We start from the raw sequence: 14,903 nt of genomic DNA, 5'->3' as shown, positions 1-14,903 counted from the left end.
AACTCATGAACTGCCTAATACAAGTAATTAGAGAAGGTGATGAGAGACTTAACTACATGAGAATATTCTGTACTAGCTAGTTAAGAAGCTAGTAGTTCATTCTACTGGTGTGATGTCATCATGTCAGTGTTCACCTTTCACTGTCATGCGATCTCAGAGCAGCTTTAAAAGCTCTCAGCTACTGTAATAACCCAAATACATACCAGAATTATCACTGCATCAGTATGTGCGCGGCTAAGAGCTACTTTAATCGCTATGATACTCACAAAAATACCTTTTTTTGCATGTGAATTGATATAGTATACAATTACCTCACATCAAAGCTGTAACTCGATGCAAGATGTACATTCGTGATGGCTAGGTTGTTATTTTAACCTTTGATCTTGTTACCTTTGTACTGATCCTGTATTTCTTTACAACTTAGCTAATACCGGTCATACACTCAGGGACTGCATTCACTGCTACCTCATTCATATGTTCTCATACAAATGATTTAGTTGAAAGTAGTGTATATTACTCTATTAGCTCAGCGGCTCTTAACCTGGGTTCGATTGGTTCAGTAGAGCTCTCTCAAAGGCAACAGCAGAAGTCACACAGATTTGTTGGGTCATGCCTTCATGTAAAGATATGTAATTTGTTGTGAGTTCATGCATTGTATTGTTTTTGTTATTTGAACATAGTCATGTTAGTGCAGTTTATTTTGTGCACCAGTTAAACATATGCTTACATTTTGTGTGTGAAAAACATCAAATTTTATTTCCTAATAAAGAAGGTTTTGGTGAATAAGCGTTTGAAACTGATGGGTACATCCAGGAAGGTAAAGAATCATTGTATTAGCTAATCACAGTAGATAAGGTAAGCGTTGCTTCACCACACTAGGACTGTTTACATCACTTCAGTTCCTCCTTACAGATTCGGTTTTTAAGAATGATTGGATTGAACTCTGCTGTGAGCGATGAAAAGTTTGTGGAGTTTGCAGAGAGTATTGCCAAGGAGAGTCTAGATTCTTCAGAGGTACGTATCTAGCATCCTCTCTTATTTTTCCAGTTAACCTGTTTAGCATTGCCTGTTCTAAATTTATAGCTCTGTTGATTGGTTTTTTAAATTTTAGTGATTTTTTAAAACTTTTTTGCCCTCCATAGTCTAAAAGTAGGGTGTGATCTTATGTAATAGAATGTAAAAATCGGGTGATTTCAGTAAGACCCGTCTCAGAAAAGTTTTTTTGGTGCTTAGCTAGAAGTACTCGTTTACACATGTCAGCTACAAATGAAGTCTTATAGAAAAACTGTTTGATTGGCTCCTTATACATTCATTTAGTTGAGCGAACTGTTTGATTGGTTCCTTATACAGTGAAACTCGGATAACTCAACCTTCAAGGGACCGAGCAAAAGTGTTCGAATTATCAGAGTGTTCAAGTTATCAGAGCACTGTCACAAGTCCATGTATTCACTTATTTATTAGTAGATACATGAACATATACAAACTATAATATAAATCAAAAGCACAAATGGCTTGTTTCAAATTAAATGCTTCTAATGTAAAGTTTAAAACGTTTTTATCAAAAAGTATAGAGATTTTTCTATCACTTGAGATTGGTTTGTTGTTTGAGGTGATGTTATTGTCAGGACGTTTTTTAGATTGACATTGGCAAAACTTGATCGTTGCTGAAATGCTCAAAGAAAAGACATCTTTTTCTTTTGAGCGTTTTACCCACGATCAATTTTGCCGATATTTCTTGAAGTTTATGGAAAGATTACCTTACTTTACCTGGGATTCGTTAAGAGCAACACTCCGAGGCAGTTCAATTAAAAGTTTTACGAGGTTTAACAGTACATTGTATATCACTCACGCTTTTTGAATGGATACTTATTGAATGTACACACGTATTCTGTGTTTAGGTCAAACGATGAATAGTTTTTTTAGCTAAGAAAACGTATACGTTTAATAAAAACAAATTTTAAGACGTTTTAAACATTCAACATTCCGACGTTGATTCAACACGGAATCAACTTCGGAAAAATATTCGTCACGGGCTAGCCGGGTCACGCAGTCAAGGATTTTCGCCACGCACATACAAAACAACATGCGATTTTTGTTTTGTATGTGCGTGGCGAAAATCCTTGCGCCCGTGGCCGGGCCAGTCCGCGCTATTCATCGTATAGCAGTATAAATCAAATTTCACTAAACCTTTAGAACAGTCGTTGACAAAAATATTTTGCCGATGGAGGTAATAACGACGCTTATGAATTACGAAAAGTTGAGGTTTACCTCTATGGCTTGGAATAAAGTGATTTTCTAAAGCGATAGCAACCGTTTCGGTAGCCGTTGGGCAAAAAACAGTTCGTTATAACAGTGTTGAATTCGAGTTATATAGAGCCATTTATCATTGCGTGGGAACGGACCAAGCAAATCCAGTCGAGTTAACCATGTGTTCGCTATATCCGAGGGCGAGTTATCCATGTTTCACTGTACTTTCATTAAATTGTGTGAGTTGTTTGATCGGCCTAATTCACTTTCACTTTTTTATTCTTTAGCGAATATATTAAGGCATCATTTAGTTGCAAACACTGTTTACCACACAAATATGGTGTTTGACAGATTAAATATACTTCCTAGTTTGTGATATAACAGTAATCGTCTGCAGTATAAGTCCCATAAATAGATTATCTCTCAGCTATTCTTTCCTTGTCGGAAATTTGTTCTTTTTGTCATCTATTAATTCATTCTTCAAAATAAAAAGTCATAAAATTAATTAAATTATTGATAAATTCGCACTAATAATCCACTAGGGATAGGTTATTATTCTCAAATGTGAACAGCTTTGTTCAAAATTTTTTTTATCTAAAAATGTTAATCATAAAGAACATGGCCAATTTAGCCTCTATTATCAGAATAAAGAACACTCAAATGTTTAAAAACTTTCAAGCTATTCAGATAATGTTGATATAATGGGGTAAACACTAAATAGCGTTTGATAGCATGGTCAACATTACACACTTGTGTATTTTATTGGTTGGTTGGTGAGATTTTAGTCTTTGGATGCAATGAGCTCGTGGACACGCAGTCGATATATCATAAAAAGCTTTTAACTAACACGCAATTGGTGAACTCAGTTTCATTTCCTTCTCTAGAGAGAGCTTTTCCAAGTCCACATTGTGTATTTTTGCCCACCTTTTGTGGAATGTGTTTGATTCTGAAACCATCGTTTTTGCTTGCGGGTGTGCTTGTTTCATTCAACTAACTTTGTACACAGTTTTCTGTCTGTCTAGTTGCCTCCCCCTGTAGTCATTTCTAAATCGTCGTGTGATTTCCTGTTTGAAGGAGTGTAAGCTAGGTACAATGAGCAGAATTGTGGTAAGTAGTTATCGCTTGCTTTGTATTTGTGCCATGTAAGAGCTTGGGCTCATCTCGTCTGCTAAAAATTGTTGCACTTTTCTGTATGAAGCAATTTGAAGTTGTCGGCACACGGAAACTTTGATGTTTCAGACAGTACTGAATTGTCAAGATGTTATTCATTGTTTTGGTTGAAAATAGAAGCAAAATATTCAGCACAATTATTGCAGTAGATGTTTTTTCCAAATTCAATTCAAAGTTTCTTCTCTGTAGCGATGGTCATACATTTGACCTTGACATGGACACGCTATCACCTATATGTATATTGAGATCACTATGCACCGTTATACCTTGTTTTGAACGTATTGCCAGGAAGTTTCCTAACAGTAAACCTTCACGTGATGCTGGATGTGGCACCGCTGTAGTTAGAAAAGTCCTTATGCCAATTTCCTATAACTGTCATGCTTCGTATCCCTGTATGGTTACACCTCACACTGCTCTAGCTATGGGGAATGCTAACGGCTACTGCAAACACATGCATGCTTTTTGCAAAAATTTGTAACCGCTATGCTTACATAGGATAAACTAAGCATGCAGGGCTAGCGGTTGTAAACTGAGAAAAAATGTTTCACTGAAAAGGAAAGCAACTCCTGTATAATTAGTCACCTTATAAAACAAAGCAGCGCTTATTGCCGCCGCTGATTGATAAAGCTCTCTTTACTGCAAATGGTTCACAGCTAATCCTAATGCATCAGCTAATCCTGCTTAGAATTAATCCTTACATGGCAGTTAATCCTTGCCGCAGTTGCCAGCAATAGTCCTTTAATCCATCGTCACCCTATTTAATATTTACATGTATATTGTTGTTATGTTGCTAAGTACTCTTACTTTCATTGATACTTGACTGCTAATTGAAGGTAATTCTATTTTTAATGTTTGCCGAGTAGGATCTGGCCAGTTGCCATATATATGTACTGAAGTGTATTGATAACTTCATGCTATTACAGGCTGACCTTGATGAAAAAGCCCGAGTTCTCATACAGGAGCTGTTTAAGACCAACAACCTTGCTAGCAATGTTGACTTGCTATCTAGACTCAAAACGATTCCGTTTCTCTGCGCCACAAGAGTCAATTCCAAGTATGTTCCCAAGTATTTCAAGTATGTTCACAAGTATTCCAAGTATGTTCACTAGAGTAAATGGGAGGGTTCGCAACTCTAAACTATCAGGCTTTTGAAAGAATTAGCCTGATAGAAATTAGAAATGAGAAATGAATATTTGAAGTTCATCTGTGAAAGATTTTCAAATTTAAGATCTATGTTTATATAGATTGTGCAGAATATGAAATATAATGAAAGGGCTCTTAGCTGACAGAGCGTCATAACCCTTAAAGCACATCAATTACATAAGTACTTTTATTATATATTTCAGTACATCAGAGTCTTGGCTTTCGAATGAGCCTATATTCAATACACAAACAATAATAGAACTATGAAAAACAAGGTGTCAAAAGTATGTCCTGCAATAAAAAAAACACTTGGTTGTGGTTCCCACAATGTGATATCATAATTATCATTTAGCCTTAGGTCGTTGATTCCTATCACTGCCATTGAAGCTGCGCTTTTTTGTGACAATCGGTGCTTTTAAACCCAGAAAGCACTAATAATGACCTTACATTCTGGATAATTAACAATGCCCGGGAATCGTGCTAACGCCCGACCAATACAAACACATGTTCTGGGTTAATAGATTTCGGGTGATTGTTAAAGTTTGCTTTTTTCATTCTTTTGTTCATTTTAAACATTTATAGTAATTATTATCACATTGTCTTATATGATGGCATTGTTCGTCCCATACAGAAATGATTAATAACTTGATTAATAACTAATTAGTAATTAAATATCAAAGGAAAAAAATATAAAAGTTAAAATATTTATATTATATTCGAATAAATTACAGTATAATTATGGAAAATAGAAAACAGGTGTATTGGACAGTTAAATTAATCACTTTGTGTGTGATACTAGCTTATAGGCAGATTAAGTTATTTACAGTAGGCTTCTTTATTTTTGAACAATCCCGGAGTGCAATGAGTCAACCCCAACGATTGATTTAATTCAATTGACTTCTACAACAAAATTAAACAGAAATGACTACTAACAACATACCTGGTTGTTAACCACCCATGGTGGTAAAGGTAATGAAATCACGTCGATTAAATTGTGACCTGCAGTGGCGTGGCTCTAGGACTATATGTAAATTGCAGTCTTGCGAGATCATGCGATGCTTGAAATTAATTAGCCTCAGTGGTGCCCCTTAACATCACAATAAAAAGAGAGGGCTAGTGCATAATATCATCCGGAAAATATAGTATGGTGCTTGGAACCTGAGTTTATCATAAAAATAATCTGTACATGGAGAGCTAATGACACTGATTCCTTTGTCATCTTCATTGGTTCTCTGGAGTTGTCTTACTTTTGCCTACCACTGGAATCATTATCGTAGTTGATAAATATAAGCGGTAAGCGATAAAAATAAGCGGTAAGCGATAAAAATAAGCGGTAAGAGCACACAACACCGAATATGAAAATTTTGATGTCATAATTTCCGAGCTTATGCTGTTGAACATTTCTGCGGTTGAGGTCTGGGGAAATCCTATAAACACCAGCCAATGTCTGTCTCATTGTGTCAAACAATGGCTCATTTGAAAGCCAAGATATTGAAGAACCTGAAACAGTAATTATGTAATTGATGCGCTTTAAATAACTTGATATACTCTAAACTATTACACTGTCACAATCGTACGCGATACAAATCTATATGCAGTGAAACTCGGCTAACTCGACCTTTACGGGACCGAGAAAAAGTGTTCAAGTTACCAGATTGTTCAAGTTATGAGAACACTGTCACATGTGCATGTATTTATCAGTACATATACAAACTATATATAAATCAAAAGCATAGATGGCTTGTTGCAAGTTAAGGGGCCTCTCGTGTAATGTTTTAACAATTTTTATCAAAAAGTATAAATATTTTCTTATTATTTGAGATTTGTTTGTTTGTTTGTTTTAGGTGATGTGACCGCCAGGACATTTTTAGATTAAAATGAGCAAAACCTGATCGCGGTTGAAACTCTCAGAAAAAAAGACATTTTTCTTTTGAGCGTTTTAACAAAAACCAATTTTGCCGATTTTTTTTTCTCAACTTTATCTGAAGGTTACCTCGCTTCTCCTTGCTTTCGAAGGGCTATCCCCAAGCGGATGCTTGGTAAAATTTGATTTTTTGCAAACCTTTAGAAAAGTCGTTAACAAAAATATTTTGCCGATAGTGGTAATAATGACGCCTAAGAACTACTAAAAGTTGAGGTTTATCTCTATGGCTTGGAATAAAGTGATATTCTAAAGCGATAACAACCGTCTCGGTAGCCGTTGGACAAAAAACTGTTTGAGTTAACAGTGTTGAGGTCGAGTTATTTGAAGCAATTTATCATTTCGTGGGAACAGACCAAACAAATCCGTTCGAATTAACTATGTGTTCGAGCTATCCGAGGGCGAGGTATCCGAGGGCGAGCTATCCGAGGGCGAGCTATCCGAGGGCGAGCTATCCGAGGGCGAGGTATCCGAGTTTCACTGTATATGTAAATCTATATACACTAAATAAATTTCAGTGTTACTCATTTGTCTGTCCCGTTATAGCAATGAAAAATCAACTTCGCACTGGATATGAATTTGGTACATGCAAGTCTGCAGACCAGCCAGCTAATCCATTGCACTCCGCTATTCTTACCATGCTATGGCATAGTAGGGCACATAATTATGCGCATTAGCACACTTCAAGCCCATGATTACATTATAGATCATTAAACGTAACGTGACAAGCTAGCTTCAGATGGAGGACACAGCTCCTATTATAGTTAGTTACTAGCTCTACTAGCTAAGCAATAAGTCAATCAAATTCATGAGGTTCTTACTATATTACCCGGGCAATGCCCGGCGTTCAGCTGGTATATTATGACATTACAGAATACTAGCGATAAGCTTAGCCTTGATCAGGACTTCTTTCATTTCTAACGCCAGCTACTACAATTCTTTCACAACAACTATCCATGAACATATTCGTTCAGGGAAATTGTCCTTCATGTATGTGAATGTGTATTCTTTAGTTTCTCATCAGATACTGTAGATTGTGGCGCATTTATATAAAAAATAAAAGCTAAAAGATTTCCAAACAAGATTTCTTGACATTGCTCGCAGTGGTCTTGCTGGTTCACATTAGATAAGCTGTAGATAACGCGTGGAGTTCTGGTGAGCTGCTCTTATTGTCTCCTCACGTCACTGACCACTGTTCTTATTGCAATAAAGACTGGTCCCCACATTTTGAGGGCGGTTGATTCGTGCAGTTAGCGGTGTGTCGGTCTACCACGCTGGATGTCGTGAGTTTTAGTCCTGCAGAAAGTAATATTTTATGAAACCCTTTAATCGCTGCCTGCATTATTTCTCTGCTGTGACTGTATAAGACAAGATACAAGATCAGAAGTTTGCGATATGGCAGATTTAAGATTGCCTCCGATGCCATTCATTAATATAAATCTAGTTATGTATTCTTGTAAATTTAGCGCATTCGACTGTGCCAACGTAGATCTAAACGCATCACAAATGTACAGCACACCACTCCAATGCTATATTTCTTGCTTCTATAAGGTTTTTCATTATTGAGAGATCTAAGAGAAGCAAAAAGGCAAGGAGACAATTTGAGAGATTTACCTTTAAGGCCTATAGGTGTTTGGTTATGCTCTACATGGATAGTGATATCTATGCAGAGATATAATAGACAGATGTAATATCTATGTCTACATGGGATGTGTAACACGTAAATGAGAGAACATTGTTGTTCATATATAATTACTGTTTGTTTTTGAAACTAATTTGAAGCATGGTAGAGGTAAGTTAGGAAGCATGGTAGAGGTAAGTTAGGAAGCATGGTAGAGGTAAGTTAGGAAGCATGGTAGAGGTAAGTTAGGAAGCATGGTAGAGGTAAGTTAGGAAGCATCACATTAAAAGTGGGACAAGTTTTAAGGCATTTTCTGGGAACGTGTGGCTACACTCTATTAATAATAGTGTTTCATGTGGTTATAAAAACTACGTAAGAGACGTTGTTGCTGAAGTAAATTTACTGTTATTCTTAATTGTTGTGGTAATATATAGTGTTTGGTGAGCAAGGCTGACTCATCTACATGTAAGTGTTTGTGTTAATGCAATAAACAGTGCCTGATAATATCAAGGGACTGTACACATATTGGTCTCTAATGTAGGTACCATGACTTCTGTCCCCAGTATGGATTTAGAGACACAGAGGTTCGGTTTATTTGCTTCAATGGCTCACTTCCTGATACCAAGGTGAGTTCTGCTGCCATATGATCTCTTAAACAGGAACAATACTTTATTCTCTTACAAGTCTGCACACGCACTTGTAAATCCAATTGTAACTTCACTGGAACCATGCATTTTGAACTAAAAAAAAATCAATATTTTTCTCATTAAACTCCAGTCACAGAATAACCTGTGTGACTCGATTTGACAGAGAGGTCATTTTGGGGCCAATTGCATTTTTCCTGTCCCCGCTGGTGGAAGTTCAGTGGTGGTTTTTTGCTGGGAGTTCAGCGCAAACCCGCTGTTTGCAGCTTCTTCAGCGCCAATCATGAACTAGCCAATTGTTAACATGGAGTTTATTAACGTTTTAACAGATAACTATTAGCCTAACACATTTTGACTTGGACCCTTATATTTGGATAACCATCATCTAATTACTTGCACATGAGAGTAGTGTGAGTACTAGTACTGGCACTAGTATTGCAAGTAGATTTGGTTTCAACAGACTAAATGTTTTATTAGCCTAAGTTGGCATCGTGGGCAGCTTCAACGCCTCAATGTATGTACTATATGTACGTGTGGCTGTCAGGTTTCTACACACGCCCTTTAAACAGGTTTTGCTGTAAACATCCTGGCTGAACTAGGGCTAAACTGTTCTTTTTGTACTCGACATGGTAGCTCAACATGAAGGAGTTGTGCGCTTTCTACTCTAATCTACTTGGAGTCACCTGCTCTCTGAAATAATAATAGATGCTCCTACAACGTAAATACAGTGCACCCTCGGGATACGATTACTCTGTTACACGATTTTTTCAACTTACGAAGTGGAACATGATGCTTTTTCCACCTCGCCATATAAATCTTATTTCACCATACAAATTCAACACAATTTTTCCCTAGGTTTAAATTTGGCAATCGGTGTGCTTATTACGTTCGTCAAAATAACAAAGACGCCGAAATGCTGTTCGCCGAAAACATTATCACAGCGTTTGAAAGAGAGACGATGACCGATTTGTTTTAGTTCTCCTGCGAAAAGCGATAATATTTCCCCTTTGAAACTAGTAGCAAAGTTGGGGCTGCGAATTCTTTAAAAAAGGTCAATGGTCAGACAACTTCTCTCAACCTGTTAGCAAAAGTTCAATTCATTATGTATTTAACAAAACATTTTCAAAAACATCCGCGCTTGGGCTTTCTTGGCGAATTAGGTTCAAAAAGATTTTAATTAGGCTAAATGAGGTAGGCTAAATGAGGCTTAATGAGGCTTAATGAGGTAGGCTAAATGAGGCTTAATGAGGCTTAATGAGGTAGGCTAAATGTTATACAAAAAACCAAGTAAAATTTTAGTGATAAAAAGTTGAAGTTGAGTGAAATAATTAAAAATACAAACTAAAACTTAGCAGTGTTTGTTTAGTAAGCTAAACTCATTTAAAGGTTGACATGCAACAAAATTCACATGACAGTTATTTGGTATCAAAAGATCCACCATGTCTTACCCTGCTGTGTTGTAAGTTCAAAATATGTGGAAATGTGATTATAAGCTCCTAAAAGCTAAAAAACGAACAGTTACAAAAACAGCTGTAGGTTGGAATCCCTTATTTTGATGAACTCTACCTTTGATCAACTGGACGTGGTTATTGTTGTGAAATGAAAGGCCAATAAAAAGCTCAATATAAAACGTCTCGTAGCACTAGTTTATGACAAACACTTCAGGTTCTGCCGGAAAACCTTTATCAAATATAGATGCTAGAACTTTGCAGTTTTGTTTCAGCTTGGTCGTAGTTTGTACCTACAGCACAGCAAAGTAAGACATGGTTAATCTTTTGATACTAAATGACTGTAATGTGAATTTTGTTGCAAGTCAACTTTTAAGATAAATTTAAAGTTCATGCTATATGTACATCTGTCTCGAAGATAAGAACTCATTTTAAATTTACTCATTTACTCAGAGCACATTTTAATATTAAATTTTAAAGCTGCTGTAGGTAACTACAGTAACGCCTGTGCTAATAGACTGCCTGCAAGTATTTTATAACTATTGCGCAGCTGCTTATTTTCTCTGCTCTGCTGACACACCTGCTAGTCTCTAACGGCCAACTATATTGCCATGGTGTTTGTCTATAATAGAAGGAGCCCTATACGTCATTTTCTCTCAATTCTGGCAAGAGATAAACTGATATTTTTAGGGCTAACCACGAGATTCTCGTTAACCAAATTTGAGAATTTGAACTAAGTTGGCACTTCATGTTGTATGGAATTTTTTACATAGTAGGAAGCAACAATTTAAAATATCTTATTAATGTTGTGTGGAATTTATGGAAATATAGGAGTGTCTACTGTAATAACTTTTGAACATCGGTTCGTCATTTAGGTGGAATTGTGTGCTTTCTGCTCTCATCTATTTGGAGTCATCTATTTTTGGTTTATATCAAGCATTTGTCTGGTGATATAGCAGTTGTAAATTATTCACTGCATTGAATACTTAAAATTGATAGTTTTTGAACATGTCTTTATATGTGGAGTTGTGTGCTTTCTGTTCTTAATTACTTTGAGTCGTCTGCTTTCCATTTGACGTGCGTCGGAGACTGCATGCAAAATATGTTGCACATTTCTTCAGATCTATAAGTCTAAGCAGTCATTTTCAGACAACTACTTGATTTCAGTTGAGTCTTGTTATGACAATGAGTGCCTTGCAGGAGACTACGAGGTGTGCATGGACGAGTGCCTGCTTTCTACCTTATTGGGCTGACCCTCTGCAGCTGAAGTCATCTGACGTGTCATTCGACTATCATGAGTCGGACGAACTTAGCTCGTTAGAGCGATACAAGGAAGAGATCGCTCAACTTCTTGGTAGGTTTGTGGTTGTCACACCGATTTCTGAATTATAAAAACTTATAATTTATATTAAATAATAATTATAGAACAATAATCTGCTTGTTGAGGCAAAAGTAACCAGGCGAGTAAGCAGATGCAACAGCCTTGCAACAGCTGCTCTGTATGCGAGGCAGACGGAAAGGGAAGAACATCAGTACAAGAGAAGTTAATCCTTTATCTTTGTCAGCTACTCTCATGTTGTTACTATAAATTTTTTATTTTACTCAACAGTCAGTCTCACATTGTTTGTGGTTCAAAATCCACACAATAGAAACTAATAAACTAATAAATATCTAATAAATTCACTTTTTCATTAATTGTATTTTATTCTTTTTCTTAAGTTAATTAGCAAGTTTGAGAGTTGATGGTGTTTATGAGGGTGTCACACACACACTCACTGCTGTGGATATCACTCACTGCTGTGATATCCACAGCTGCAATGCTCAAAACTTGTCACAGATTCAGACTCATCAACAACTAGGTATCGGTTATTTTGCTGTAGAATATCTGTAGAGTGTTTTATATGTACCGTTTTTTTTACATTTCAATAGTATGCCGTATCACAGTGTGCAGTCTCAATTCTTTAGTCTATTTCTGTATTCAATCAACATATAAGATGCACTATATTTATTATAAGACGCGTTTTAAAGCATACTTATAAAACAACAACAAAGGCAAAACAGTGAACTTAGTCAACTTTATTGAATAAAATACTCACTCTTTCTCTAACATTCTGAGTTTCTCTTCATCGTTGTCGGAGGCAGACTTGTCTCCCGGTTGCAGCCTAATATTGGTCCCTGGCATTCTCGAAAGCTCTGACAATTGATGTTGGCTTTACTTTAGTCCATCTGTCTACAATTGACCTGCTCATAACCTTGACTTGCACATCTTGGCATTAATTGCGTACCGCTACTTACAGTTTAAACCAAACCCCATAAGCATGTCGCTTTACCGATGCCATTGTCGGGGCTGTTTTATCAAGTAAATAGCAATTGGAAGCGCATCTTCGCGAGTAAAACATTTCCTGATAAAACAATAAAAACAGGAGTTTTTATTGTCTGATCAAGAAATGATCTGTGGAGAGGTTTACCTTAGTGCACTCACCAAAGGCACAGGCCAGATTTTAGAACTCAGTCTGGACATAAGGCACAGTGTATTAAAGGGCACACAGTCAATTTTTTTTAAGTTTTAGGCCTTTTAGTACACCCTATCGTATGAAGAATACAGTAATAGTTTTATATTATTGTATATTTAATAGTTCTCGGTCTGTAAAGAAGCCAATCATAACAAACATGGGCAACCGTTTAAGATAGTTTTAGGCAGTCATTACCTGCAGGTTTTAGTTTAGCTCTAAACATTGATTTATGCAGGGGTAAAGAGCACTCCCCCGCAAGAGCAAATGGTTCGACACATCATTAACATTAGTGAATGCGTGGAAGAGGAGGGCAGGAAGCTGGGTGGAGACAAGTCCGAACTATTAGTGGAAGTCATGACTAGCGTTTACCAGTACCTCCAGTTGTATGCTATGGATGATGAGTATACTAGGGAGAACCTACAGGATGTTTGCTGCGTTCTTATTGGTTGGTCATTGGCTTCACGCTGTTCCTACTGGCTAAGTTGTAACACTGTAATTATAGTGATGATGTTTAATTATGAGAGATATTTTGATATTTTATTCACTGCTTTCCATCTGTAGGAATAGTTCAGTAAAAATGAAACATAATTTTTGCTGGTCAATTTGTTAGAATGTCTGGCATGTGTTAGAATTCATTATTACTGCCATACTGTGACAAGTGAGCTTAATGCTAAGCTCCAGGATTCCTAGACTGAGCTCCTATGTCAGTTCTCTCATACTTCAAAGCAACAATTTCCATATAAATTGGTTAAATACAAATTAATCTTTTCCACATTTTAAAAGAAAAACAAGATATTAGATTTAAAAACATGTTTTAAGTGTTCAAATTCAATACCTACTCTTACAAAAGAACAAATTACTAGCTAGTAGTAATGATCTGCAATCAAATGTAACATTATTATCCGCAGTACTAATGGAGTTCTTACTTTCGAGACAGACGTAGCGGCTAACAGCTGTGTGAGAGTTCTAACAGCAACAGGATTGATCCGCTACTCAACTTAACATAACCTCGATTTAGGCTTTTATGAATTGAGCTCATAAAACACTTAAAAATAAGTTTTACTCATACTCTAAACTTAATTCTAATTTTGTTTTCGTTTGCACTTTTACTTTTAGCCTTTTTTAACTGATCCGACAAGAAAGACTGAACGACGCTCTTTTCATATTCGATCAATAAATATAATAATAATAATAATAATAACATATATAATACATATAACGGCCACATGGAGAACCGCCTCATATGATTATACTTCAAATAAGTATCTCAAGGCAAAAACTTGTACAAAATTTTGCTCATATCTCAAATTTCTCATATGTTGAGGCACTCGTATGTCAAGATATGGTATACTAGTTTGTACATACTAGCCTCTATGTTTCTAAGGATAGATGAAAGGTAAGTTGGGGTAGGCTGATCTTACCTAGACATAGCGAAATGTAAGAGAACTGAGCTACAGTTATTATTAATAGAATGCAGAGTGAGTTGTTGAGCTTGGCTACATTAAATGATTTTATTCTCCGGTCAGAACATCTAGCATGGGAGATTTAACGCTTTTTAATATTTTCATTGATCTTAAAAAAGCACAACAAATTACCCTTTAGGTAACTCCTTGTTTATATCTAGCTCTTCTGATCACTCTATTTGACAAATTAATTATGCTAGTTGTCTCATCATTGCAGAAGATGGGAAAACTCTAGTAAAGGCCAATCAGCTCGTGTTAAACCTGTATGACGAGCAGCAGATTAAGCCTCATCTTTACAAGACTCCAACCAACCTTTCTAACTACAATTCACTGTTTAGGTAAATATGTCTATTAATAGTGTCTATGGCTTAGCTCTAACCTTATGAACTTACAATCATACTCATGTATTTGTCTGTAGTTATTTTTATGATTTTGCCATTTTTGACTTGAGGATTTTCAGGCTCAAGATTCTTTATCTCTGAAATGTGTTTCTCAGGATATGGTTAGCAGCAATATGTAAATATTTTATTTCTGAGACATTAGATGAGCTCTTCTTCATTGCTGGCCTCTGCATGAGTCTTTACACCTTTCTAGAATTCTGTGAGGCTTTCTTACTGCATGACTGATTTCAATAGATATCGCTGAAAGTGGGTTTTACAGCGCTTGGCCTGTGTTTTATGAGAGTCTAGTTGCAACAATTTTGCCTCAAATACAACAAAAAATTGCTCCATCA

General features: G+C 36.3%; 1 protein-coding gene across 1 annotated transcript in view; it reads left to right on the top strand.

The window, feature by feature from the left end:
* The window catches only part of LOC137407861 (sacsin-like), a 218,419-nt gene that overhangs the window by 171,857 nt on the left and 31,659 nt on the right, over positions 1-14,903 (top strand). The window contains exons 68-73 of the mRNA XM_068094241.1: positions 913-1,014; positions 4,341-4,471; positions 8,644-8,728; positions 11,395-11,548; positions 12,943-13,152; positions 14,391-14,508. Of these exons, the coding sequence (XP_067950342.1) occupies positions 913-1,014; positions 4,341-4,471; positions 8,644-8,728; positions 11,395-11,548; positions 12,943-13,152; positions 14,391-14,508 (800 nt within the window). The remainder of the gene's footprint in view (positions 1-912; positions 1,015-4,340; positions 4,472-8,643; positions 8,729-11,394; positions 11,549-12,942; positions 13,153-14,390; positions 14,509-14,903) is intronic.

This window comes from Watersipora subatra, chromosome 11 (assembly GCF_963576615.1).
Source record: "Watersipora subatra chromosome 11, tzWatSuba1.1, whole genome shotgun sequence".
Lineage (NCBI taxonomy): Eukaryota > Metazoa > Bryozoa > Gymnolaemata > Cheilostomatida > Watersiporidae > Watersipora > Watersipora subatra.
This window is presented reverse-complemented; position numbering and strand designations above follow the sequence as displayed.